The following is a 27,799-nucleotide window of genomic DNA, read 5'->3' as shown; positions in this document are numbered from 1 at the left end:
TTTTGCTGCGATTGTTTAAGAAAAAGTTTAAATATATAACAAAAGCACTTAATGTATGGTCGTCCCTCGGGAAACTAGTTAGCTTTGTTTTCCCTCGAGTCCTGTTTCCCTCGGGACCATGCATTAAGTGTTTCATATTTATTCCCCAGAGCCTCGAGATGATGCCTTTTGTTTCGGACTGAATTTTGATATATCAAAATTGGTCTACAGATAGTTTGCAACCAATCTCTAGAGACACAGATAACAAATTGCAATGCACAATTGCTGGTGGACGAACAAAAGTAGCTAATGAGAGATCTTTTGTTTTCGTCCACCAACATGGCGGCCATGACGTCACATGAAAACCATCTATTGACTTACTCTCCACGAATGATAAATATCTTTGAGCAAAGCATTTGTCTTCCTAAACATCGGTGAAGATGATGGCCAATGCTCGTCTACCGGCGAAACGGTTGGAAGATTCCTTTTTAAAGTAATAAGGTAGCGGTAACGCTGGAATAGAACAAGGAACTGAATCAGATCAGATTACACAGAACAAGAATAGAAAGGAAAAAGATCGCAAAAAAGAGGAACTTGAAATTCAAGAGACCACACTAATCAACCTACAAAAAACACCCGGAGGAACTTCATTATTTTGGGAGCTGCATTTTTCTTGAACTTTGGATAGTACAATCGACGAATCTGCAAAGTATAAGAAAAAACTCACATCACCGCACACCTTCAAAAGGTTTAAATATGCAAAATCCCAATTGAGAAACCCGACTTTTAAAATATTTGCTTAGCCCTGAGTTTTACTTTGCTTAAGCTCTACGAACCTTGCGCATCTCACGTCATCGTTCACATTTTTTCTCATTATTACGAGTTTGCTGACAGAAGGCACCATGCTATTACCAAATTGATTTCAAAAGGTAAAAGAGCGTGTTGAACTCAGTCAAATTTCCAATTTTACGCCTTTTGGCTTTGATAACGAGCGAGATACTAGCCATCAAAGATCGATGTATCCTTGGGTAGCAAAAGCTCCAATGAGCCCATAGATAGCTCGTTCCGCAATGCACTTTCAATATTCAAAACCTGATTTTATGGCTGATAGATTCGAAAACGATGGGCTTCTGCTTATGCAGAGGCAAAAAATGTAAACAAAGATTCCTCTATATCAACCGATCCTCTCTCATTCTCATGTTGGCCACTGCTCCCTGAATATTGTTCCAATAAAGCATACAGAGGAAGAAACGTTAGTGTTCAGCTCTAGGACAGAACTGATTCACAATACACTTGAATAAATGAAGCGGTTGATCTACATAATCATCGCTAACAAATCTTAAGGCCCGTGCAAACGCTCGCAGCATTGTTGGGCCCAACATGTTGCGAGCCTTTGCACACCATGTTGTGTGTTGTTGCGACTTGTTGAAAGTTGTTGGATGAAGTTTGAAACTGGTCAAACTTCAGAGCCAACAAGTGCCAACATTTCTATCGTTTCGCGGTCATCGAAGCGTGGTCCAACAATGTTGCGTTCGTTTGCACAGCACATCCAACAATGTTGCGCCGGTACACGCACACTACATGCCACGTATCCACACAAATACGTGCGAACAAGAAATCAACATGGCGTCGGAGATGGAAAACGTCCCAGAGTCCCTTGTAGTCTCATCTAAAGACCCAACATGTTGTGACTTGTTGCGAGCGTTTGCACACATCGGCTAACATCGCGCAACAAGAGACAATATGGTTGGGCCCAACAATGTTGCGTATTGTTGCGAGCGTTTGCACGGGCCTTTAAGAAGTGTGAGGAAACTAAAGAAAGGAAGGACCTGACCCGGCCGGAGCTCGTCCAGCCACATTAAGTATTGTAAATTCCTGATGTAGCCGCCGAAAAAGATTCCCTTCACTACCTTATGCTCCCTCCCTTTCCCAGCAAGCAGTTGGTCGCCGGTAATCAATGAAATAATGTCAAAGATGGGGAAGGTTTCTGATAAATCGGCGGGTCCATTTACCCTCACTGAGGCACTAGGAAAAATTGCCGAGCCATTAACAAGCATATTCACCTTCCAGCCTTTGAAGTAGGCGTTAATTATGCTGGCAGCCTGATTGCGCTTCTTTTCTAGCAACATGGCACGATAAAGCTGACGAGCCTGATAAAATTCAAATGCAAAGAACAGAAAATAACCAACTCCTTTGCTTACGCGAAACATGTAGGGTGGAGTCGACGGATGTGAAGCACAGATGGTGTTTAAGCATTAGTCTCAAGTGCTCAGAACGAAAGTGACGAAAGTGGAAATTTAAAGAATTTACAGAGCAAGGTATTGAATATGAGAGCCTGGTATGAATGACGAGAAACGCTAACAATTGAATTAAAAGTAAGTAGAGTTACTCAATTAAATTATTTCTACAGTTCTTATTTTACCCAGAATTTCATCGATACGACTCCTTTTTGTCCTACTTTAGTTCTTTAAGTTGTTCCATGATTTAATTCTTACTTTTCAGTGTTAGGAGCATTAGATTAAGATTTAAGAATTTCCCGTGTTCGACACCAAAATTTGTAATACAACTTCTTTGCGTCAAAGTCCACACTTTGTTTCCGGAATTCTTGACAAATGAACAGTTTCTCGGTTGGTTTGACCATAATAGGTATCAATAGTTTTTTTCGGATTGTCAAGGTTTTCACAGTGGAAGGAAAGAAACTGCTCCTGCCAATACTGGAATCCGTTATTTCGCGATCTTTCGTTCACATTTTCTCCTTTCCATCTCGCGTTCATTGGGCTTTTAAACCTTTATCGGCCAACCAGAGGAGTCGATAGAGCACCACGCTACATGAAGCAGGTTAAGATGGACCAATACCTAGGGTCTTAAAATAACTGTTGAGGAGAAAGAGCTGCCTTTGTCATGAAATCTGCAAATATCAAACTTTGCATGCGATCTTCTGGGAAGAGGAGGAAAAACGTAAGCCAAGTTTAACAATACTTGTCCATGGAGGAACATGAAGAGATGGGAACAAACTTGTTCTCTGAACGCAGCTGCCTTCAATCTAAAGCTCAGTCAACCAACTTAACTAAACTAGTCTACATCCTTTAGTAACGCATGCATTTGAGAGTTCCATGCCTTTGCCATTTTCGGCTTAAACTTTGAAAGGAATTACCGACCTTCGTTGTCGTTTCACAGCTGAATCAGTGTTGAGACTACATTCCATACATTGTGCTTGTCAAGATTAAGCAGATGGTTATTATTTCGTCACCACAGCGCAAAACCGCTGAGTTAAGTAAAATGCTTGCATATTCACCTTCCAGCCTCTATACAAGGCGTTAATAACACTGGCAGCCTGATTGCGTATCTTTTCAAGCACCATGGCATGATAAAGCTTGCGAGCCTAGTAAAATCCAATGGAAAGAAAACACTTGATTGGCATGGAACGTGTGGAAATGTGAAATAATGTACCTGTTTCATTTATTTTTAAATTATAAACCGTTGGCCCTGTCTAACAACACTTGCTAAAAAAGTCCATGTGACGTTTCAGAATCCACACACGAAGAAGGAAAGATAAGAACCTGGAGGTCACGGTGTTGTGACCTGATCTACTCTACTGGTTCACAGCAGTTGGCAGTAGCTATTATGATAACCCGCCAGCCTAATCTAACCTCCCCTAACCTAAAATTAACCAGACAGGTCTACGAGCTTTAAAATCGGTTTTGAAGCTCCTGTGCCATTTGACACTTTAACTTTAACAGAATAAACTAAATTGAACCTATCTACGTGCTTAATCGTCGGGATTGAGGCTCCTTTGCCTGACGTAAGTTTTTACTTACGCTATATCGTTTGACACAAATCTGTATATCAAAAGACCTTAACCTACACCCGCGGCGGATTATGTCACCACAGAGCAAGCCACCGAGTGCAGGAACTATTTTGCATATTCACCTTCCAGCCTCTAAAGTAGGCGTTAATGACGGTGACAGCCTGGTTGCGTTTCTTCTCAAGCAACATGGCACGATAAAGCTGACGAGCCTGATGAAAGCCAATGGAAAGAACATAATACTTGGTTGATAGAAACATGAGGAAAATATCGCCAAAAAAAGAAACTTAAAAGGCGGTATCTCTTTCGTTTCTTTTTAAACAAGAGGCGGGAGTTCAAGAACCCGCACACACACTTTTTTTCGCAAACTCGGACGTGAAGTTCACGCCTCTGTGGTCGGATCTAATCTCACACAGCTAAACGAAATAGCATACTGAAGCATCAAGCTTGAGGCTTTCGAGACGATGGTCAATTTTACTTTAGTAGAAAGGACTTGCGTTGTATCGGTGGACAGATAGGAAAAGGAGACCTCACACCACAACCACACATGGCAATTAATAAAACATTTGGTTGGTACGAAACATTTGGGATATTATCTCCCCAAAAGACATTAAAGAATGTCCGGAAGTTGTTGCTCTTCAATTTCTTTTTTGGTGTGAAGCAAGAAGTTGAAAGACCGACACCGTGACAAGGTTTGTGTTGTGATTTAAGGGTTCACAGCAATTGGCAGTAGCTGCTGTGGAAACCTTGCTTAGAAGGCGGGGCTAACTGCACTAACCTGAACTAGTTTATAAGCTTTAATATCAAGCTTTACGCTCCTGTACCGTTCGACACTTCAACTTTGGAGCCAAAATGACAAAACTAAACTAAACTAAACTAGAGTAAATTCTGAACCTTTAAGGCTCCCCCGTCGTATGACAATTTTACTTCGTTTGAAATAACTTTCGTTATATCGCTTCAATGAACAGACATGAGACCTCATCCCACAATAATTAGGTCAACACCGGGCCAAACGGCTGAATAACGTGCTTGTATATTCACCTTCCAGCCTCTAAAGTAGGCGTTAATAGTGATGGCTGCATGTTTGCGTTTCTTTTCGAGCACCATGGCACAATAAAGCTTGCGAGCCTAATGAAAGCCAATGGAAAGAATAACATACTTGGTCGGCACGACACATTTGGGATATTATCTCCCTAAAAGACATTAAAAAATGTCTGAAAGCTGTCGCTCTTCAATTTCTTTTTTAGTGTGAAGTAAGAAGTTGAGAGACCGACACCGTGACAAGGTTCTGTGGTCTGATCTAAGGGTTCACAGCTATTGGCAGTAGCTGCTCTGGAAACCTTGCCTAGAAGGCGAGGCTAACTGCACTAAACTAAACAAGTTGGTAAGCTTTAACATCAAGTTTGACGCTCCTGTGCCGTTAGACACTTCAACTTTGGAGCCAAAATGACTAAACTAAACTCAACTACAGTAAGTGCTGAACCTCTAAGGGTCCCGCTTGTCGCATGTCTGGACAATTTTACTTTGCTTGAAATAAGTTTCATTACATCGCTTCAATAAAGAGACACGAGACCTCATCCCACAATTATTACGTCAACACCGGGCCAAACCGCTGATTCCAAGAAATGCTTGCACATTCACCTTCCAGCCTCTACAGTAGGCGTTAATAGTGATAGCTGCCTGCTTGCGATTCTTTTCAAGCACCATGGCACGATAAAGCTTGCGAGCCTAATGAAAGTCAATGGAAAGAATAAAATACTTGGTGTGGGAAGGTATCCGGCAGGTCATCTGTTAGTATCAAAAAGTAACTTGAAGAATATTTTGAAATGATGCATGCACCTATTTGAGTCAAGTTCTCTTGAACGGAAAGTAATACAGACAAGTTAAGTAAAATACCACTTACAATATACAGATATCAGTTAACTGTTATAGGATTAGTTATAAATTGTCATAACGTTTGACACCTTTGTTGAGTTAGCTGGAACTTTTAACTCTTCCACTATTTCAGTTTAAGCTCTGGTTAGACCAAATTGTTATTCACGTATTAATGATTTTCTATAATTGGGGTTTAATATCTCTTTGTACATACTTAATTGACCACTCCCCATAGGGGCTTTTCAGGGCCAATGAAACAATCAACGAAACAACAGAACACAACGACAACGGTTGATTCTCTATTAGCCGTTCTTTCACCGTTAGAACAAAGACCATAAAGGCATTCAAGTGACTGAAACCAAAGAAACCTGAGACATTCTCTCGCATACTACGGATTGAACTATTTGGAAGGCAACATCCATAAACGCTGCCAGCAAAAAAACCGTCTGAAATGCCAATTTGACATTAAATATCGGCCTGAAGTTAATGGCGAGCAAACTTTCCCCTGACCTGCCATCCGTAAAAATACTTTCGTATTATACCAGAGGCCCAAATGCACTTCTTCTCGTAAAGCATGGCTTTGTAAAGCTTCCGCGCCTAAGAAGGAGAAGGGGTTAGTCCCGTGACAGTTGCTGCGTTCAGTTAAAAAAAAAAAACGCAAGGGATCCTTCAGACAAGCCGATCTGTATCTTTTCAAGCAACCAAATCGATTGCAATAATCCACTGAAAAGCAAATAAAAAGGCACGCAAATATAATGCTTGGCAATGAGCGCAGAAACAACTGAAAATTTTGACAATAAAAATGTCATTTTATATTGAAGTCTCAGCCTGCAGCAATGCGCGCAAAGTTAATGTTCCCTGACCTGCCATCCGTAAAAATACTTCCGTATTATACCAGAGGCCCAAATGCACTTCTTCTCGTAAAGCATGGCTTTGTAAAGCTCCCTCGCCTAAGAAGGAGAAGTGGTTAGTCCCTTAAAGGGAACCTCCAACAAAGTGCACTTAATTGTTGTAAATACTGACTCGTACACTAAATGTAAACAACTTTCATAATGGCGGCTGTATTTTGTTAATTAGACTTCGTGGCCTCATTTTGGTTTATGTATCATTTGAATTTTGCGCATTTTAACGCGGCTAGAAAGACTGCTTCTTAGCGTTTAAGTGCCCCTGTGACCAAAAAATCAATTCTTATTTTTCTTTGGATTTCAAAAGCATGTTAACTAAACATTAAGCGACGATCGCTTTAAGCTTTGATTAAAAAAAAAAACCTGTTTATTTTAACTGAAATTTTCCCATTTAATGGTCTGCCATTACTAACTTTAAGATCTTGAGAAAGCCAGATCGAGGAGAAAATGACGTCAAAGGCTCACTAGTTTAAGAATAGGGAGCTTACGAAACGAGGACGACGACGGCTACGAGGACTTCATTTAAAAATACGAGTTCGCGTTACTCATATCACTACGAAACTATTTCATGTCGTTTCGCGTTAAAAATGTGTAGTAACTGTCGAGGAATTAAACTGTTATAAGTGGGTTGGAAGCGTAGGGAGAGAACTGAAAATTCATCGTCATGTGCTAACGTCCTCCACAGAACCTTAAATTTGGTTATTTCACGTCGTCATTTAGGAGATGACGGCAAAGAAAATTACCAAAATGTAAAACGCACGTGCAGAGCCATTGTTTTTGCTCACTAAACCTATTGTTTTGTAGCGTCGTCGTTTCCGTCGGCGTCGTCGTCTCGTAAGCTCCCTAATGCAATGCGGTGTACACCGCAAAATCAATATGCAGCACGGGAGTTTTGGGCTTTCAGACTTTTAAACTCGTGTTTTGCATATATTAGAAGCTGCATTCACACGTTGATATTTTTAAGCTAGTGAGCAAATGACGTCACTTTCCCCCGGATCCAACCCTCGAGGTCACACTTCCAAAATATGACGAAAAAGAGAAGGGATTTTTATTATCACAGGGGCACTATAACAGAAAAGACTATTTCATTTGGCCACCATTTATGAAAAAGGTCTATTTCGCTGAAAATAGAAGAGTTATTTTAACAATTAAGAGAAAGAGATTGTTTACAGCCTTTTTTCGTTTCTAAATTCGTGGTAGCCTTGAGATTGACTGAAACCTCATCCCACATGCAAGCCGGGGCCAGAGTTGAACCACGGCTCGCAATGGTGGGAGGCCCGATAGAAAACCACCCGGCCATCCTGACACGCTTGCTCGTAATAAGATCCAAAGCGGCAACGCTCAGGAAATTAAAGAACAAAAGTACGTTATAATAAATTATTTTTTACTCAAATGCTAAAATAACTGATATCCTGTTTTCCACCAAAAATGGAATAAAACTGCTTTTCTAACAGTTTGACGGTAGCAGAGGAGGTTCCCTGTAATAACAAAAATAACAAATGTTTTGCAGGAACAGCCGCTGCTTTGATATTTCAGTATACAAGACTCTTACATAGGCCTGGTTATAGGCTGAAGTAAAACAACTCCAGCATCCTTGCAGGCGATGGTTCGCTTTTTTTTTTAGAGCAAGATGAAAAGCCCCGTAAATCTGGTCGCCATATAGCACACGTTCGCACAACAGTCGAACACTGATCTGCGACGTGGGGTTATTGCTCCATGCCGTTCAATACCTTTAACAGTTCTTCGCATGCGCCTTAACCCAGATAAGATGCCAATGACCCCTGGGTATAAACTACTTTTAACCGTGAAAGCACACCCCACTGAACCATGCACACTTCTTGATTAGGCACACTTATGAATCGACTGTGCCTCCGTTTGTCACTGCTAAGTAGTCTGTAAGCAGGCTCTTCTGTGTGTGTGTTTGAAATATAGGGGCTTGGTTACTGCTTTTGAAACTAGTAACCAGGCCCCTATATTTCGACCCCGCGCCATTTCAACGGAAAAGAGGAAAAACGCTGTTTCAATACTTTTTTTGTGGGAAATGAAGAATGAAAATCAAATGTCTCAACTATTAGATTCAATACTTGAGATAAACGTATACTGCGAAGCGAAACGCAAAAAAGCGAGACACTGCGTCATATCGAATTCAAGCACAAGCGAAAAAACGGCGATAATTTGCAGGCTACAATAACCTGTATCACGCGAAATTAAATTTAGGTTGTTGGCTGATTAAAACAGCCGACTCGTTAATTTAAATAGTTCCTTTCCCTTTTTTTAAGGTATTAAGCCACGGAAAGTTAACATTTTAAGTTTATCAATTAACTACATTAATCGTGTAACTTGGGTTATTTCCTTGGGTCATCAACTTTAGAACGAAACTCAAGTAGACAGGGTTTTTCGTCATAAACTTAATTATATGGTTTAATTGGTTGGAAAAAGATGCTCGGCGCTCAACAAAGATTTCGTAAACGAATGAAGAAATCTGAGAGATGAAATTTAACGGGTTGGCATTTATGAATGAAAAATCCGCATGGATACTGGGATTGAATGGCGCATGCATCGAATTGGCAATAAGAAAACGATAACGAAAGAAAGTCAGTGGATCATCCATACACGGGTTTGAGAAATATTCTCTGGACTCTGCGGGTTGCAAATCTCAGTAAACGCTGAGGTCTGAATGAGCACAGTCAACAAAAACGGACGCATCAACTTCCTGTAAATTAGTGTCTTTTCATTCTCACGATCGAAACGTTCATTCTCCTAAGTTATACCATGGATTTCTTTGTTGGGGGTAGTCATAAGAACTTTGTGTTATAGTAGGCTAATCATAAGGCCCAGTTGTTCAAAAGGTGGACAGCGCTATATCCACCGGATAAATCACTATGAACATGATAAACCCGTTTCAAAGTGGAAGCAGGGAAACAGACAAGAGCGGACCAGCTTACCTTCCAGCCGCGGGTATAAGCCGCAATCACAATAGCAGCCTGCTTCTTCCTTTGGTAAATTCGTTGATCCTTTAATGATAAACGACGATGGATTAAAATTTAATTTCAAAATCGGGCATGAGCCAACTACAAACTACTCAAACTCTAACTTCACGCTCTGAAGATGGTGCTCACCCGAAATCTACGGTAGTACTTGGCGATGATGATCTCGCTTTCTTTCATCTTCAGATACTGTAGATAAAGAAAACAAAATTAATTAACTAAGAAACTCGTGCCAAGAACTTATTGTTCCTATCCGTTGCTACTTCCATGAGCGATTGCTATACTGTAGCTTCCCTCTTGCCTTATCCATGAATATAAATTAGGCCATCACGTATTGAGCTTCACTTTATTCATAGACAACGCCTACTAGGAGTCGGTAAACTTAAATTGTAAAAAGTGAAAGAAAATTGCGGTCTACAGAATCCCTTGTCGGTTACAAACCTTTGTACGCTGACTCCAGCCTCTAAAAACCGTCTGAATGATAATTGCCAGGCGATGCATGGAATGTTTCCTTCTTTCTTCCAGGTCAAACAACTGAAAAGTGAAAACAATACTGTAACACATGTATCATAAGACACCAGAAAACATTTCAATTAATTAGAATATTTAAACTCGATTACAAATCTTGAGTGAGCGCCATTAAAAGACGATTGTGGTGTGAGAATTCGGAGACCATCACTTGCACTGCTGATCTCTGTTGATTCCTTACCGTCCGTGGGTTTCTTATGAAGATCTTTGTTCTTCCGCATGCGTAGGCTGCCGGCTTGATATTAAGGCCCTGTCAACGAAATAAATTAACATACGAATGTCAGACAATCTACAGACTGAGCTATGAAACTACACTGAATACGTGAAAGCACTTGATGAACTGGAATAAAATGAAACGCAATGAAGTACTGGGTATATGCGTATATTTAGGAAATGCTGGCACCGGTCCTTTACACGCTATACACTACCTTGAACAATTCTTTGATCCCTTCTTTTGGCACACCCCTCCAAATGGGCCAAGTTTTCTCGCAGAGCATTTTATACCTGAAGATTAAAAAGCATATTGATAAAAATCAAAACCACAGCAACAGCAACAACGGAAGCTCTCCTGAAATCGAGAATAAGAAGAAATACAAACCACCTTTCCAAAGCCGAAAGGAGTGACAAACAACGTGACAATAGGCCTTTTTCGATATATTAACATTCAGCTTGAAAGAGAGGTTTTGAGGACAGAGACAAAGGAAAGTGGATGATATGCAAATATTTTTCACATTCATTCCAACGTGTTTCTATTGTTTTTGTCCTCACTGCCTGACTATCAAGCTGAATATTTGATATTTCGAAAATGGCCTATTAAACAACGCCACACAACTGACTGGTAATGTTACTGATAAACTCGTTTGTATAGTAGATGTTCTATCAAATATACACAATTTCAGTATAATAAATGCATATTATAACACACTGGGAACTTTGGCATGCTCTCCTCTTCTAGAACAGAGTGTGGGTTGTTTCAGGGGTACCCAAAAATAATCTTCGATGAAATATGTGTTCGAGAGAGTCAAATTGTTCTACGAATTTCAGTTCAACGATGCCAGCCAGCTATAGATTTCTTTACTAAAACATCACCTAAAAGATTCGCAATTTTCAGCTGAGGTATCCGAACAGATCAAATTCTTATAGGTCTTTAGACAGTCTTTATACATTACCAGGAGCCTCGAAATGTCTTTCAAAGGCGTTTGGGTTAATTTGCTCCTAGGGTGGCCTTCTTGTATATTGCCTGCCAGAATTTTATGAACAAGTGTTTTGATTTGAGAAGAAGAGCAAGAGGACACTTTGCTGATGATTATCCAAATCAGCGCACATCTAATTACCTAAAATTCTGCCCACATATCTGTTTCTACGTGGAGGACTACAGCTAATAGTCTTGAGTCGAGAAAACGTAAAGTCTAACCACTTGCAGATGCTATTAAAAGGGCAGCACTTTTCCAGCACTTTGATACGAGTGTGAGGGTTGGTTCCACTAGGGTTTGAACACACGACCACTGCACTGGAAGAGGCATGGCTCAACGGCCTTAGGGCTCTGGACGGGGATGCCATAGATTCAAACGCCATTCTGAACACCTTTGGATTTGCCGGCCCAGTCCAATTCTAACATGCTTTGTTCGTAGCCAACTGGATAGATCTCTTGACACACACAACCCTTCAGTTTACTTTACTGAAAGTCATTCAAAGAGGAGGACTGCTAACAGCACTGTCATTGTTCCCCACAAAAGAAATAAAAGCCGAGCTAAGGCTCAATGTGTATGTACCTCTGAAGCGCCTCATCATATTCCTGTCTGTATGCAAATCCTGCTCTTCTAACGCGAACGTTCTCAAGCAACCTGGAGATGAAGAAAGAAAACCTATCTTTGACCATTAAAGCAGAAAGGTTCGGCCCAGTTATTAAATGACGGGGTTCGCGAAACGATGGACGTGTGAAAAAGAAAACGCAAAGAATAAATAACCTTACCCCAGATATCGAATTTGATGTCTGACCAGTTTGTCATCAAAAAGACCAGCTACTTTTCTGTCATTGGGCTACAAAATAAGGAAAAAAAACATCAATACTTCAAACGCAGACAGAGGGAGAGGAGGGGGAAGAAAAGAAGGGAAGGTTGGGTGGGCAAAAGTATGTGTGTGGTTGCAGCGAGAAATGTGACGTGAAATTAATCGGTTCAAGGAAAAAAGCCAATCGCAACAAGTCTGTTCTCAATAAATGCAAAACAAAATCCCGTCAATTACCTTTATGCACCGTATGTAGTGAGGGTTCTTGGACTTGAGATTCTTCATCAGTTCCGTGACAGAAACCTGAGGTGGAAAAATCAGAAAAATCTTAGGAATGACTTTAGCATATGCCAGTACTCGACCTTTCAAGAGCCCTAACACAACCTCCAAGTCAAGTCGTTGCCTTACAAATTACCTTCTACGTGAGACAAAACGAACATCCAAGTGCCATTCATTAAAACATACATATACTTGAATGGACTAAACAGTTGACTGTGTGGTTTTGCAATATATTATGTATCACCTGTTGTCTGTTGTGGTCTGTCTTCTGTGATGGTTGGGAGGGTAAATGCTCGGAGATATTAGCTACACCAAGCTACTCTAAAAATCCGAGGGTAAATAAAGATATATGATATATATATATATACCGCTCTACATACCTTGAACTGTGTACCTGTCGTTGGGGGTCTCTTTTTTGTTGCTTTAGTGGGACAGCCTGTAATGTCAAAAAAGGTAATAAGTGTTACCCGGCCTGCCTACTTGTGTTATCTGATTAGACAAGAGCTATCAGACAATGAGTCATCACCATCAGGGAAAAGTTCCTTGGCTAGAGGATGCCCACAGGAGTACATGCACTGAGAGAGGTCTCTGTACAGTAGATCATTGTTTTTGTCGACAAAACCAGTCACACAGTACGTTACCTGGAGAAAAGAAGGAAGCAAATATGGGTAAGTTTGAATTTGTGGTTTTCAACGAGCTATTTTCAAAAGACTGCTTTGTTTTTTTCACTTAAATGCTAAGTGCACAAAAATCACCAGTCAAAGAGAATAATTTTTCGAAAAAATTAAGGTTGCCCTGAACTGGCTCCCAATAATTTTTTTAAACTTTGGCGTCAGTTCTATCTCAGATTGCTAATTACTATTCTACAATAAAAAATGGGGATCACTGAGTTCATCTTTGAGACACAAGCAAGTAAAGACGAAATATAGGGTCTTTTCGGAGAGCTTTTGTGTTGCCATGGTAACCTATTATGTCACAATATAGGGCACTTTTTGTTAAGCAATAATTGGTGTTTCATATGGTACCATAACATTGCTGTTACAGTATAGTAGTTATAACCCACCCAATAACAAGGTCTCTAAAAGTGGCAAAACTGGTTCCAGCCACCTAAAGTCTTCTCCTACAAGGACTATTTAAAACATAATCAATGTCTCACGACCCTTGCTCATAAACCTAGTTGGACGTTAAGAAATTCACACCCTATTTGCAAAGAGTTGGGCAAGGGTTTCCCTGTGTTATGGTCTGATCAATCTGTGGTGAGGCTGCTTACACAGCAAAGTTAAAAAACTCTCTTTGATGAATCGATCTTATTGTTGATTGCCAGTACTTACACTTCCTGCATAATGTTTAAGTCTGAAGCTGTCATGAGGCAGAGTTTGATCAGAGAGGAACTGTTTGCACCTTCTGCTCTCAAAATGTGGATGTCCAGTACAGTGTTTATTCAATTTTGCCAACAATGTCTCGTCACTGACCTAGAAATAACATCTACTGTAACTTCTATGATTTGCTACAACAAAGACAAAGGGAAAGGCAGAGTTTGTTTGTGATGTACTCATAGAGACAAGAAAATTATACAAGCTCCTGCATGCTTTATTTCATTGCATGAATTTCCCTGGATTTGATTTACTCTTACACTCTTGAAGTAAAAGTGGTTTCTGAGTTTATTTTTCCAAGTAGAAAGTCAATCTGATGATCATGAACAGAAAGCGACAATAATGTATGCAAAATTACTATGAGGCACGCAAATGAAGACCGCTGGCCAAGGAGTGACTGCCCCGCTTAATTACCCCCGTAGGGGATGCGAAGACCGTGACTTCCAGTGAATTCCCCGCCTACCGGGGAACCAAAATGGAGTGTATATGAGGTGAAAGTCCCCACAATCCCCCGCTAAGGCCCGAATGGCGGGGTGCGGGGGTTTCAAATGACTGGTGCATAAGTATTTCGACCAATGTGTCGGTAGTGTTTCGACTAGTGTGTCGGCCAACGCGTCGGTAGTGTGTCGGCCAACGCGTTGGTAGTGTGTCGGCCAACGTGTCGGTAGTGTGTCGGCCGACATGTCGGTAGTGTGTTGGTGGTGTGTCGACCGACGCGTTGGCCGACATGTTGGCCGACGCGTTGGTGGGATCAGATTCTTAACTTTTACCACATATTCGTAGAGGTGGAAATTCATTTGGGAAGATATCAAATGCAACTGGGAAATGCGCCTCAAAATCTTGTTTATTCCGAAGATGTGGTCAGAGAAGAGAATGTACACGTGTCTGATAGTCCAAAAAACTATATTCCCAACAACAATGATAGTAAGATGTCGTTATTAGCCAAAAATTCAAGTGGTACTTCGCTTCGACCGGTGGTTTCAGATGTTGAGCCTCCTCTATTACAGCAAACTTCAAGTTTTTCTCTACAACAGGAATCTTTAAGCGGTGTTTCTCCTGCTCTGGAACCTTATGGTGGACAGTTAACTCCACTAGCACCAATATTTCAACTTATGCCGCCAAATTTATACCCTAATGCCTTTTCGGGACTTTACACAGGTCAGTGGACAGCAAAATACCGGTAAGCTTACGGTAGTAGAGAGGAAGATTCAGCCCTGCAAAGTAAACCTAGCACTGTTGAGTCAGAATGGTCCAAGCGATTATACGCCTTGGAGGAGGAAGAACTGGCAGAAAGGGCAGCGCTGGATAAATGTATGAGGGAGGCTAGGAAGAAGTCAGAAACGGGCATGAATGGTGCCACTCAGGAATGCGAAATTATGTACAAAAAAACAGGAAATAAAACGCCAACAGGAGGGGTTACAATGTCTCGAGGAAAGGCTTTCAAGGAGTGAATGGGGTTGTGGAGAGAATGAAACGCTAAGGGATTCTTTACCCAGCATGTATCAGAGCAGAACAAGCTATCAACCACCAATTTCGAGCAGTGTTCAGTGGATAAGTAACCCATTCGTAAGTCAAGACAACACTATGGATGGAGTGGTCATTTGATGCCACGGAGAGAATGCACAAAATTGAAACAAACAGAATCAAGATCACACGATAACAAGGCAAGTAGCCAGTCAGCAGATCCGAGCAGTACCCTGCAATTACACATCCTGTTGGAAAGACAGCAAAACACTATGGATGAAGTGGTGCGTGGAGAGAAAATATGAGCTTTAGTGGCGAACCCCACACCTTTCCTTTGTTCATGCGGAACTTTGAGATAAATGTGGAAAGCAAGGAGGAAAATCACACCGATCTTTTAAGCTACCTTGTTCAGTATTACAGAGGTAAACCGTAAAGCACGACAAGCCATTGAACATTGTATTATAATGCCTCCTGAAGAAGGTTACAAGTGAGCCAGAGATACCACAAACGAACTTTGGCCAAACGAATGTAGTGGCTCAGGTTTTTTGTAGAAAGGGTGGTCAGCGGGCCTCCAATCCGAAATCCTCTTGTCCCAGCTTGCTTGTGATATGGAAACATGTGTCCTTGGGTCTACCCAGCTAGGCACACTAGCAATCTTAACTCGATGCATACTCTAGAAGATTGTCGCCCACCTCCCTATCCACCTCAAAGCAAAATGAGCAGAGAAAGCCAATCAGCCCTATGAAGCTCAGACCACACCAGCATTCGCACACCTTATAGAATTCATACAAAGCCGTGCTGCTGTTGCACCTACTTCGTTCAAATTGTCAACTCAAGCAGGAGGCCCCAAGAGGTCACAAATCTTCATCCAACGGCAAAGTTAGCTTCTCCAACAACAGCATGACCTTGGCCATGTTTGGCGATGAATCCCGGAGTAGTGGCAGTTGTGGCGGTGAGAGGAACCCCTTTAAATGCGTCCTATGTTCGGGCAGCCACTATCTCGAGCACTGCCATAAGTTAAGAGAATTGACCCTTCACCAGCAACAAAACCTGGTGGATGAGAAAACGGTGTGTAGTTAGTGTCTCAGTCTCGGAGACTTTGTCAAGAAATGTCGAGTTGCAAGGTTGTGTGGGGTTGAGGGTTGCCAAAGGAGGCATCAGCCCTTGTTGCAGTCATCAAATTCAGTCCACAAATTGGTGAACAGTGCAAAGCTTGGCCGAAACTCCAGCCCCCAAGTCCAAACTGCCTCTGGAGGGCCTTCTCAGAATGATGCTAGCAGTGTTAGTGCAACAAGTAATGTGGCAACAAGTAATGTGGCTTTGAGGACCAGCTTTGGTGATATTGGCCTTCAAGTAGTTTCTGTAAAAGTCAGCACACCATATAGCTATCATATTATCGAAACATATGCAAAGAAGGTTAGCAATTATGCCTTGATGTTGTTGGTGTTGCTACTGGAAAGAGAGAGAGAAGGTTTGGACTACCGAAACCTTATCAGTTACTGAGAGAAGCATCCCAACGAGGAATGGCCGCATCTCAAGAACATTGACATAGCAGATCTTGTGGGGAAAAAGGTACCTGTAACTATACTGATTGGCAGCAATGTGCCGGAAGCTTTGTGCCCCCTTGAGGTAAGTACCGGGAAAATACGACAGCCGCATGCAGTAAGAACATTGTTGGGGTGGACTGTTATGGGACCACTGAAAGTCCATGTTCACAAATCGTTGGGCTGTACTTAAACAGTGAAGGGCCTGGATCCCACACAGCATCAGCTACATGTAGAACGCCTTTACAATGCAGATTTCACCGAGTGTACAGTTGAGCCAAGTCCATTATGGACAGTTCTGTGAAAATGGTTGGTGGACATTATGAGATTGTGCTCCCCTGAAAGTGTGAAACCCCATTGAAGGTCACTGAGATTGTTGACGCATCGCAAGAAAGTGTAGGGCTTGCACAAAGGGATTCTCATTTGCTAGATCCATTCAGTAACAAGATTGCAAGCAGGTTGGCCAAGCTGAATCCTGTTGTAGACAAAGGCATTGTTAGGGATGGTGGTCGTTTGGACAATGCAACTTTGGGTAGTGAGCTGAAGCACCCTAAATTATCATACAAATTACGTTTTCCTTTTGGACGCATAGAATATGGAACAAAGGGTCCAATTGGACGCAGAAAAAAAATCGAATGTTTATGCAAATTACAAACCCCAGGAAAAACATGTGAACGGCGTATTGTGCAAGGAAAATTATAGAGGTTTTGCACGGCAGCCATGTTGCATGGCAGGCACAATAGATTCTTTTTCCTATGGGAACAAATGTTCTTTCTAATGCAAAACATTTTCATTGTTCCTGTCATGCAAAACCTCTATTGAACATTCCCATTTCTCACAACGGAGAAATGATCGAATTTCTTTATAAATTTCAAGGTAAGTTGTTATTTTTCGGATTTTTGTAGTCAAATGATTTCATTTTGTCAGCGATTACCTCAAGCTTGAGGAGTTAAGTTTTAAATTCCCATGTGTTGCATGACAGGATCTGAGCTCTTTTTTAGGCGAGACAATCGGCGACACTTTCAATCTGCCGCCAGTGATAATTAAACATTTCAGTCGAAGTTCAGTTTGTTGCATGCTTTCCAAGCGAATTTCAAGCATTAGTTTGCTTATCGTGAGCGAAAATGACAGAGAATCCAAAGGCGAAGTATGTTAAATTTTGTTTTGTGCAACCCTGTAGATATTAATTGGGAACACGCATGTGTCATCGTGTTGGCTCTTGTTTTGCACATAACTTGTCTGTTTGGAAATTATGCAACTTTTTCGGGATTAGTGTTAAAAAGAAAGTGTTGAACATGAAACTTGATTATGTATTTAGTCGCTTGATTATTAATATGGCGAAGTCACGGCCACACAGGCCGACAATGAACTGTGTATCGATCGCCCATATTTGTTTACTTTTTTGTTCCTAAATTACACCTCAAGTGTTGTTAAAATAAATGATGCTCTTTTTGTTTTTATGGATAACTGAGATTCAGATCTGTTATTTTTTATTGCTGTGGAGATCTTGATCATTTATCAACTGGAGCTAACAGTTCCTACAGCGTACGGATTCTTCGAGGCGTGACAGCCCATACATTTTGATCGATGAATCAATGGGTATCATCACAGTTTCAAAGAAATTGATCATTTTATTTTAAGTACATATTCGAGGGGAGGTATAAGCCTTTATTTTTGTGCCATTTAGAAATCTGAAAGGGTACTGCAGCTGCAATTAAGAGACAATAGATTAAATATTAATATTCTTGAATATTAATTCTTGAATATTAATTAGCTGGACCCCAAAATGCAGAGGACCCCCAAATTTGATTTATATTCTGGCAGTATAGTTTCACTGAGTGAAACTCTACTACCAGAATATCTACGCAATATTCATTATGAAAAGTATATTTTAATCATCCTAAAGTAGTCACACAGAGGTTTAATTGTCTTTTATTAATTGTTTGATATTTCAATATAGGTTTTAATGGAATGTGTAAATAGATGTGGTAACAATTTTTACTGCTATTAGTTTGTAACTTAAGATATGTATTTTTATCTTTGGACTATAAATAAAGACATATGATCATGACGACGATGAGAACCATGCATGCTTTTAGAGACAGTAAACTTACTTCGCCTGGTCTCAAGCATTCCTCATCTAGAAGAGCTATGATACCAACATGAGTCTGTAACAGCAACAAAACAAACAATGACAAAATGTTTTAATAAATTATGGCCTTAAAACAGATCCTTCAGTATCCCTTTGAAACTTGAGACTAACAGAGCAGTAAATTGCTAATATTTTTCTTTATACCATGGTTTCTAGGTTGGTAACAGCTCTAAATTAAAACAACAAGGAATAAAAAGACAAAGTGAAAAAAATTGCAACAAAATTGCTAGCATCATTCAAGAAATCTACCAGTAAGTTTTTTTAGCCCAGGAAGGAGGTCAGTAATTGCCTACTACTGTATGACTTCAGATTTTAATACCTTCTATGGTCAGTTGCCACCACTCACCTTCTCAACTAAATCACAGATTATTGCATTATTGAAATAGTCTATTGTTGTCCATTCAATCCCCTGATAATAAAAAAATACATTGTGTACCATTACCTTATTAGCGACGACATTAAATAGCCAGTGACCAGCATAATCAGTTGTCTACTTAACCAACAAAATTAATTTTTAAGTCATGTACTGTAGTTTTACAGTGCAACCGGGAACACCTAAGATATGCCAGGAATGTTATTTCTGTCCAATCATGCGTCCAAAAGCCACTCACATTGTGTTAATTAATTTGAGCTAATTCTGGTTGTTTAAGCTCTGAGACTGCTGATGAATAAAGAAACAGAATAGTGCATGTATTAATTAATTTTGTCCTTTCACCAACCACTGGAGCTCCGAAGAAATTGTTGCTTTCAACATGTGTCGCTGTCACAAATACCTGTGTTATAATGGTTATTTAGTTTGCAGTGTTTTGTGCAATGAAGTCCTCCAACATGATTGGCTTAAAAACAATAAGCATTCCAGACATATTTTAGGTGTTCACAGTTTTCCTGGAGGCAAAATCCCTATCTTCTCTAAGAGGCATGACACTGTGTTTGCCCTGTGATGCTACATTTAGAAGATGAGAGAGTTTTCCCTTAATTAATTTGATCGGTGGATGAATAGGTGGAATAAAACAGCTCAAGAATGCCAACATTTTAACTGAAAATATTATTATACCCACCTCTCTGATGTACTCCTCCTGTTCAGATTGAAGGGTCAGCTCAATGAAAATCTGCTGCAGCTTTTCATTACAGTAATTAATGATAAACTGTTCAAAGCTATTGGTCTGAAAAGATAACAATATGGTTTGTGGGGGCTTCCTCGAGAGTGAAGATAATAACTTATGTGAACAACAAGGTTTACACAACAAAGACTCCAATTTGCAGAGATGCTTACCTTAAATATTTCAAATCCATAAATGTCAAGGACTCCAATTACTTTCCTTTTCCCTTTCTTTTTCACCTTTAAGTTACGAATAAATTTACGAAAAAATTTAAGAAGAAGCAGAAGGTTACAACTGTCATGTTGTGTTTAGTGGTTTTTGCATTATACTTTGTACTCTGGCCTACAAAATGCATGAATCCTTGATATACTATGAAGAAATGTCTGAAGGGCATGGGCATGTCAGAGCACAAAACCAGCTTCCTTGAGAAGTGAATGTACAACAATGTTTTGGGCAAAGATCATACAATAACATAGCAGTGTCAAAAGGTATTATTATTATTACCCTAATGCTGTCGTTAATTCTCTGAATGAGCCACGAGAACATCCTGCGATAAGTCGCTTTTGAAAGAGCATCTCTTGCATAATAAGCCTGCAAGAAAACATACAATGTCACTCTTACTAGTACAATTTTATCGTGATCAGCTGAGGTATTGTACATGTAGTTATATTATAGATATCCAGATACACGTCTTACTGAATTAGAAACAGGAGAGGAGAAATGGGAGAATAATTGAACAAGTATGAAATACAGACAAACCAACAACATAAACCCAGGGCTAAAAAAAAAACATGCAGCTCTTATTAGACCAATTTTCAGCATATCCTTAGAATATCCAAGACCAGATGCTCACCCTAAAAAATGCCAGCAAAATCTTTGCTGTTAACTTACAGTAATCAAAATAACTACATGTAAAACAACTAAGTCAAGATTAGAGAAAGAATAAAGTACAAGCATCATCATACTACACACCCATGTAACGGTTACTAGCTGTGTAAAACTCACCCTTGCTGATGAAAGAGGAGTTACCACTTTCTCAAATCCAGCTTCCACAGTTCTTCTTGTCAAAGCCTCTTGCAGTAACTGGGGTCCACACTGAAGCATCTCACAAGTCCAACTCAAAACTGAAATGGGTCAAGCATTAAAATGCAGAAAACGTAATACCTGAATCAGAGTACCTCACATCAAGTGTCCACACAAAATTAACTTTGAATGCTAAGGCCAAGCAGCTCTTACACAGTTTGTCACTTTGTTAGCAAAGATTATACTGTGTGGGCAAAATAAACACTCAGGGTTCAAGTCAACTGAAGGACCAAAAAGAACAGGATTTGTGGACAAGTATCATTTAATTAATTAAGAAGGGCCTGGATTTTTTTGTATTGTACATGTATTACTTTAAAAAATTGTCTCAAAAGGCAGAGCACAGTTATGTGTCAGTTGAATCTAGACCATCAGAGTTGGTCTTTAATTCCTGGTGTTTGAACCAAAGACCTCCCATGTGGTACATGTAGGCTTAAAATCTCAGTGAGCTGGACAGGTGTTCGACATTTAAACTGACTGTGGTGGACACTAAATAATGGCCATGCAAACACAACTTACATTCTTCATTTGAGAGAGTCACAAAATCATGGGCTTCACCATGGTCCTCTCCTTCCTCAAATGTAACATTACCCAAGTTTAAAACGGCAGAAAGAAGTGAGTAAATGGAACTTTTTTCATCTGGGGTGAAACCAACAACATCCATTGCTTTCTGGTAATGAAACAAAATGTGCACATACAAAAGTATCAGAGATGGTTAGTTTCAACTGTTATCTTGCTAAAACAAGAAGAAATAAAAGCATGATCAATCGACAACATGCAGGCGTTTCATCATAGGAAGAACTGTGCTAACTCAGACTGGCTGTTAACACTAGCAGTACTTTTCTATGACTTTGTTGTCCTACATGTACATGTAAGTACGGCAATAATATAAGGACATCAAGCCTTGTCCAATGCAAAGCACTGAAAACCTCATATTAAAATTGTGAACATTAACATTAAAACTACTTAAAATTGAGAATTAGGCTGTTTTAAACACAATACAACCATTTTAGACAAACCTCTACCACTATGAAGTCCTTTTTGTCATCAATTGTGTCAACTTTTGCACACCCACTTTGATTAAGGTAGTTGTAGATATCGCAGTCCCTCTTTAGATGAAGTTTAGCTAGAAGTAAATCAAAAATAAGACCAAAAAGGTAATGAATGTAATTAATGCAAAAAAAAGTTCTGGAATGTCATTAATTTATACAAGGTGCAATGTGTACATTGTTTGTAATTACCAAGAAGATCATCTGATGCACCAGACAGAAGGTGATAAAATATGTGGAAATTTCTTTCCCCTTGAACTTGGTGCACCACACGTGACTGAAATGTGAGAAATGTTTTGTGAGCAAAATCCTAAGTAAGTCATAATCCTTATAAGATGATGCTGCTTTTAATTTTGGATTCACAGCTTGAAGCTCCATCCATTACCTTTTCCAATAAATCTGAAACAAAAGAAATGAAATTTTTTAGTAATTTATACAGATACTACCCTCATGATCTAACTACTACACTGCAAAATACACAATGAATCTTACATTTAGTAATAACTCCTCCAACAGGGTCACCCTTAAAGTCAAACTCTATATCCATGTATTTGCCCTACAACAAACAGAGTTTTATAAGAATTACATCAATACATTATGTAATATACAAAGTTAACACTACAGTACATGTAAATTACACAATTTAGCTCCAAGTAACAATTTGTGATGTTTGTTTCTCTAGAGCTACATACATGTTTGTTTCTCTAGAGCTACATACATGAAGGGAACTGGTAACAAATAAGTCAGTTAAAAAAACTAAATGAGGTACTAGAATTCTTCCCATCATGCTGAAGCTATGAAATATAGAAAAAAAAAACATGTGACTTAAAATGAGCAATAAATATAGGTCCTTACAAAGCGGGAAGAGTTATCATTTCGAACAGTCTTGGCGTTGCCAAAAGCTGCAACAAAAAGAGGAAAATTAAAACAGAGAAAACGTACCACTGAATGTGCTAAAAATGTTCAAGGACATACGTACAAGGGGGCCATTCGGAGAAAGCACCAGAGACCCAGAGTGTTGATATGGACAGGGTTTGACCCAGCAACCTCTCATACAGTCACCCCATGCTCAACCAAGTCAAACAGTCCATTGCTGATTCAGAATCAGCATTCTTGAAAGGATCATTACAAAACACTACAGATCATAACTGTACTTACCTTCCAGCACTGGATTAGACTGGAGTAACTGTTCTTTAACACGGTCAACTTCCCAGCCTTTCCCAGAAACTGCTGCAACATACTGCATGACGACCTTTGATGCCTCTACAATAAAAAACGAACTTTGAAATTAATTCACTAAGCGAAATATGGTATACAAATAAATACCTGTTAGTTAACATCCAGCAAACTAGCAAATCCTTGTAGCCTTGTCTAAGCTAGCAAGATAGATCTCTGCCACTACATTAAATGTTTTTGCATATTAACAGCTTGTTTCTGCATAATAGTCCTAGGAGGATAAATCATTGAAGTGTCCCTATATCCAAGCCATCTTACTGTAATGTATAGTGTATGTTGCAGGTCACTTTGTTCCTTGGGTTAATTTATTTCCAAACCAGGTCAATTTGTTTCAATTTATTTCAACCTAGGTTAAAATGTTTTCCAAACTTGGTTGAAATAACTATTGCAAGAAGTAACGATAAATGAAAATCCAACAGTTACCGGTAAAACTCAAAGGAGGCTTGTTAAAATGTCAGTTTTTAGTAAATGTGTGTAAGATGGGTTTCACAGACCAACAAGACTCCTACTGTGTGTCCATGGTGTTCTTACTAGTAGCTTTCACAGTTTTGCTTTGACAAGCATATCTTTAAGCAATTTTCCTTTTTCATAAGAGGTCAAGGGAGATTCCTTATAATTTCCTTAAATATCTCTCTGAGATTAGGCTGCTTTTGAATTAAATGCCATTTGTCGCAAATAGTATGCTCTTTAAGCCTTTCAAAGCTTGTTGAAATTTGCGTTCGACAAAAGGTAGAATTTTCTTCACAATGTGTGCTTGTTTGATATCAAAGTATCAAAGCGTAAATGGCCGTGTGAAAAGTGGCAAGCGCCCTAACCACTGGGCCACACTGCCTCCTCCTCCTCCTTTGTTTGTGGCAAAAGTCTGTCACCACTGTACTCACAAATTATTTTCCTTTGTCAGATTAAAATTCTGAAACCTGAACTGAAAACTGAAAAACTGAAACTGAAAACTGAAATCGTACCATCCAGAATAGACGCTCTAGCGTTGAGGTCTGATGTTTGCCTAAATCTCAGAGAAAATAGCTACGAATACAATGAGTAATGATTTTCAACATAAAGAGAACCAGTTACACTGTAATGAACAGCACTAGTTAAAATAGTAATGTTATTTTACGAAAATCAATCAGATCTATTTGCACATGCACAAGAAAATCGGTTAGTTATTATGACTAGTAATGATAGGGATGTCTTGTTACTGGATGTGCGTTTTGCATAGCAAAGTAAATAAACTTCATACAGTATTTGTTGTCACTGTTGACGATTTGTCCTTCAGTTCTTGCAAACAATTTCTGCTTTTGTTGCACTGGAGACTTAGAGCATTTTCGCTCATCTTCAGATAAATTTAGCCACCCTTTAACTTCTTCATAAAATCCCATTAGCAGCCATATAACTGTGGATAAGCTGAAAGTCACACTTTGTGTCATTTACACATGTGTGAATTGGTGGTTGCCGTGAAGGCTTGGAAATAGCTTAAACTCATTGGTAGAAAAAATATCCAGTGGATATCAGTTTCTGATTCGGTGGCTTAGCGGTTAGTTCAGAGGAAACAGAGTCTCGGATGTCCGATAGTGCAAGGGTTCGAATCCTAGGAGCGGCAAGGAATGCTATGGAAGTTCAAGGTAAAAAAGGAAAGGAACTTTATGTCTAGTCATTCTAGCGCTGGAGCAATAATTGGGGACACCGTGAACTGAAATTAACAATTATTAACGCAAATCAAGTGACATAGTCCGTAGGTAATAATGTAAGCACGAGATAGCAAAGAAGAAGGGTAGGAAAGGGAGAGACGGCAAGTGGAAGAAGAACAGAAGGAAAGGGAAAGATAGGGGAAGAACTAAATCAATCTCTCTTTTTTTAGTTTCTTTTTTATGCCCCCTAAAAATCCAGGTCCCATTTTTTTTCATTACATCCCCCACCCCCCAAAAAAAAGGAAAACTCTTTTTTAGACAGTTCATAATAACCTGCATTGAAAACATTTTCACCTACTAGATTGAAACAAATTGACCTAGGTTTAAAAATTGACTTACACTTTAGGTTGAACCAATTAAGTCAATTATTGACCTGACCTGAAGGTACAATTTGACCTGTAATAATTGTATATGCAGTATTCCCTTATAACAACCTGTTATATGCAATGGCGATTCAGGAATGGAATTTGTCAATCAGGGAGGGCTTATGTTAATTAACAAGGGACTTGCTAACAACAGAGGAGGGAATGGGTACCAGAGGTACCCAAAGTTCATTATTTTACGTTAGCCAGTTGCTTAATTTGAGGTTTGGTGTGTAACAAAACTAAATGTGTCTAAAAGATCACTGATCATAAACAGGATACCATTATCAGCCAGTTCAATGTGTTGTTGCATTAAACCTATTTTTCTGTAAAAAAATATTAGTACCTGTCTTTCCTGCTCCACTCTCACCAGTGATTAGAATGCATTGATCCTGGTTGTAGTCTCTCATGGATCGGTAAGCAACATCAGCTATTGCATAGCTAAAAACCAACAGCATAAAATTTGAAAAGATTAACAATCAGCATTCAATTTGTGCGCAATATCTGAATCTAACAAAAGGAACATTTCCTTGAAATCAAAATTAATCTACACACTTACATGTGTGGGGGTAATTCATAGATGTTTCTGGATCTGTATTCGGCTATCCTTTCAGAAGTGTACAGCTTGAATTTTCGATAAGGATTAATGGAAACCACTACATTTCCAATGTAGGTCTGCATCAAAAGGATTGAACGAGATAAACCCAAACAGGTCTAAATTAAGCCAGGAATGAAATTTTTTGAAAGATTCTGAGAGACAACCCAACAAGGCAATCTTAAAGTATACATGACAAGTTATAAACAGATTACAAATAGTCAAATACATGTATTGACTATCTGGCTTTGTTGGTAGGCGCAATAAATGCAACCTAGCAAAATCTCCCTCCTGAATCTACACTGTACACTCAAACCAACGATATAGGCAACTAAAACATTTAGAAAACAAATTATTATTATTATTATTATTATTATTATTACAGTTGTTTTCACCTAAGCGTGGACACGTCACGGGGAAAACATGCTCTAACTGGTTGCAAAGATGACAAGTTTTCTCTTCAATCTTACGAAGTTTGAGGGATGTTTATGCAAGTTTTCCTAGAATAGCAGCAAGACTGGATATCAAAGACTTTTTCTAAGAAATTGACCCTGATCTGACAAAGTATACATGTACTTCAAATTTGTTCGGGTAAACTATCGTACACAAAAGTTTGCTGATGTTAATGGCTGCCAAACTTAAACTTCAAAGAACATGTTTTCCCGTGGTGTGTCCACGCTTAGATGAAAACGACGGTATTATTATTACTATTATTATCATCAGCTTAATCAATGATAAGGAAACATCATCTGAGATGGAAAGCATGGATAACAGAAATACTGGTAGTCAGGTAATGAACTTCTCATTGTGGATAACAAACCTATTTCACATTGAAAACCAGCTGAGAGAATATGATTAATAAAGGTAATGACAATAACTCTATTGTTAAGAACATTCCTGTTTAAAAAATAGTGGATCCATCAGAACTGATGAAGAAGCAATTTAATTAAATTGAAAATATCTTTAATGTTACTGGATGCATAAGGGTTAAGCAGAATCCAAACTTACATATATGTCTTTGTTATTATATCTATCCCATAGATTTTCTAACAAGGAATCTTCAGTCAAAGACTCAAGAAGAACTAGGTCACCCACTCCAACTGTGTTGTCCAACATGCTGCGGCCACCAGGCCCCCCAGCCTGTCCTTCTGCTTCTGTCATAGCTCTAAAGAAATATCATTTATTAGTATATTCCACACAGGTGAATAGTGCTCTCCGCAAACGCTGATTGGCTAACTCGGAGGTGATTATCCAAGTACTATTCACCTCGGAGTAGCCGGCACGCAAGATTTGAAACTCTCCACTGTATTTAATAAAAATAAATTTTTTGGTTCCTTTTTTTATTCAACCTGTGTCAGGTACTGTATATACATGTACCAAAACAATTATTCACCTCCACTTTGGTGAATAATTGTTAATTATTATTACACCCCTCTATTAGGGGTTTGACGTCAGAATATCTATGTTACTGCCGAGTGCAAGGACAGTATTGCTATTTAATAAGCCCCATATTTTTTCAATTTACTTAATGGCCTGAGTGCAGGGCACGAGGACAATGAATAACTTAAGAAAAAACAAATAGCCATAAGTGTTACAGTACGACTGAATAAAATAAGGTTAGTAAGATAATGACTACTCTGCTTGTAGGAGGGAAAACGTAGATGTTGTTGTCGTGAAACATGTATCAGATGACATATTGGAAGTGGGATTGGTCTGGGCCAGGTGACACCTGTGAGCAGGCAAGATACAGACAGTCTGGCTATACTGTAGTCTGTTACAACCTTAAATCAAGTA

The 27,799-nt window shown here is 39.4% G+C and overlaps 1 protein-coding gene across 15 annotated transcripts in view; it reads right to left on the bottom strand.

Annotated features, from left to right (window-relative positions):
• Positions 1-27,799, bottom strand: part of LOC137967492 (unconventional myosin-Ib-like) — a 46,297-nt gene that overhangs the window by 5,765 nt on the left and 12,733 nt on the right. For 5 of the 15 annotated variants that reach the window (XM_068814007.1, XM_068814008.1, XM_068814009.1 and 2 more), the window contains 36 exons: positions 27,014-27,170; positions 25,970-26,085; positions 25,757-25,851; positions 23,286-23,390; positions 22,983-23,029; positions 22,620-22,683; positions 22,513-22,526; positions 22,320-22,404; positions 22,098-22,204; positions 21,598-21,748; positions 21,004-21,122; positions 20,503-20,589; positions 20,172-20,237; positions 19,957-20,061; positions 19,245-19,307; positions 18,861-18,914; positions 13,697-13,837; positions 12,892-13,006; positions 12,746-12,801; positions 12,324-12,389; positions 12,052-12,119; positions 11,852-11,923; positions 10,508-10,583; positions 10,261-10,329; positions 9,993-10,085; positions 9,684-9,740; positions 9,510-9,578; positions 6,523-6,609; positions 6,170-6,256; positions 5,426-5,512; positions 4,826-4,912; positions 3,910-3,996; positions 3,275-3,361; positions 2,043-2,129; positions 607-681; positions 361-492 (listed from right to left, as the gene is read on the bottom strand). In XM_068814007.1, coding sequence (XP_068670108.1) covers positions 361-492; positions 607-681; positions 2,043-2,129; positions 3,275-3,361; positions 3,910-3,996; positions 4,826-4,912; positions 5,426-5,512; positions 6,170-6,256; positions 6,523-6,609; positions 9,510-9,578; positions 9,684-9,740; positions 9,993-10,085; positions 10,261-10,329; positions 10,508-10,583; positions 11,852-11,923; positions 12,052-12,119; positions 12,324-12,389; positions 12,746-12,801; positions 12,892-13,006; positions 13,697-13,837; positions 18,861-18,914; positions 19,245-19,307; positions 19,957-20,061; positions 20,172-20,237; positions 20,503-20,589; positions 21,004-21,122; positions 21,598-21,748; positions 22,098-22,204; positions 22,320-22,404; positions 22,513-22,526; positions 22,620-22,683; positions 22,983-23,029; positions 23,286-23,390; positions 25,757-25,851; positions 25,970-26,085; positions 27,014-27,166 — 3,129 coding nt within the window. In that variant the 5' untranslated portion in view covers positions 27,167-27,170. The remainder of the gene's footprint in view (positions 1-360; positions 493-606; positions 682-2,042; positions 2,130-3,274; positions 3,362-3,909; positions 3,997-4,825; positions 4,913-5,425; positions 5,513-6,169; positions 6,257-6,522; positions 6,610-9,509; positions 9,579-9,683; positions 9,741-9,992; positions 10,086-10,260; positions 10,330-10,507; positions 10,584-11,851; positions 11,924-12,051; positions 12,120-12,323; positions 12,390-12,745; positions 12,802-12,891; positions 13,007-13,696; positions 13,838-18,860; positions 18,915-19,244; positions 19,308-19,956; positions 20,062-20,171; positions 20,238-20,502; positions 20,590-21,003; positions 21,123-21,597; positions 21,749-22,097; positions 22,205-22,319; positions 22,405-22,512; positions 22,527-22,619; positions 22,684-22,982; positions 23,030-23,285; positions 23,391-25,756; positions 25,852-25,969; positions 26,086-27,013; positions 27,171-27,799) is intronic. The other 10 variants (XM_068814010.1, XM_068814012.1, XM_068814011.1 and 7 more) reach the window with 10 other exon arrangements.

This window comes from Montipora foliosa, chromosome 8, assembly GCF_036669935.1.
Source record: "Montipora foliosa isolate CH-2021 chromosome 8, ASM3666993v2, whole genome shotgun sequence".
NCBI lineage: Eukaryota > Metazoa > Cnidaria > Anthozoa > Scleractinia > Acroporidae > Montipora > Montipora foliosa.
This window is presented reverse-complemented; position numbering and strand designations above follow the sequence as displayed.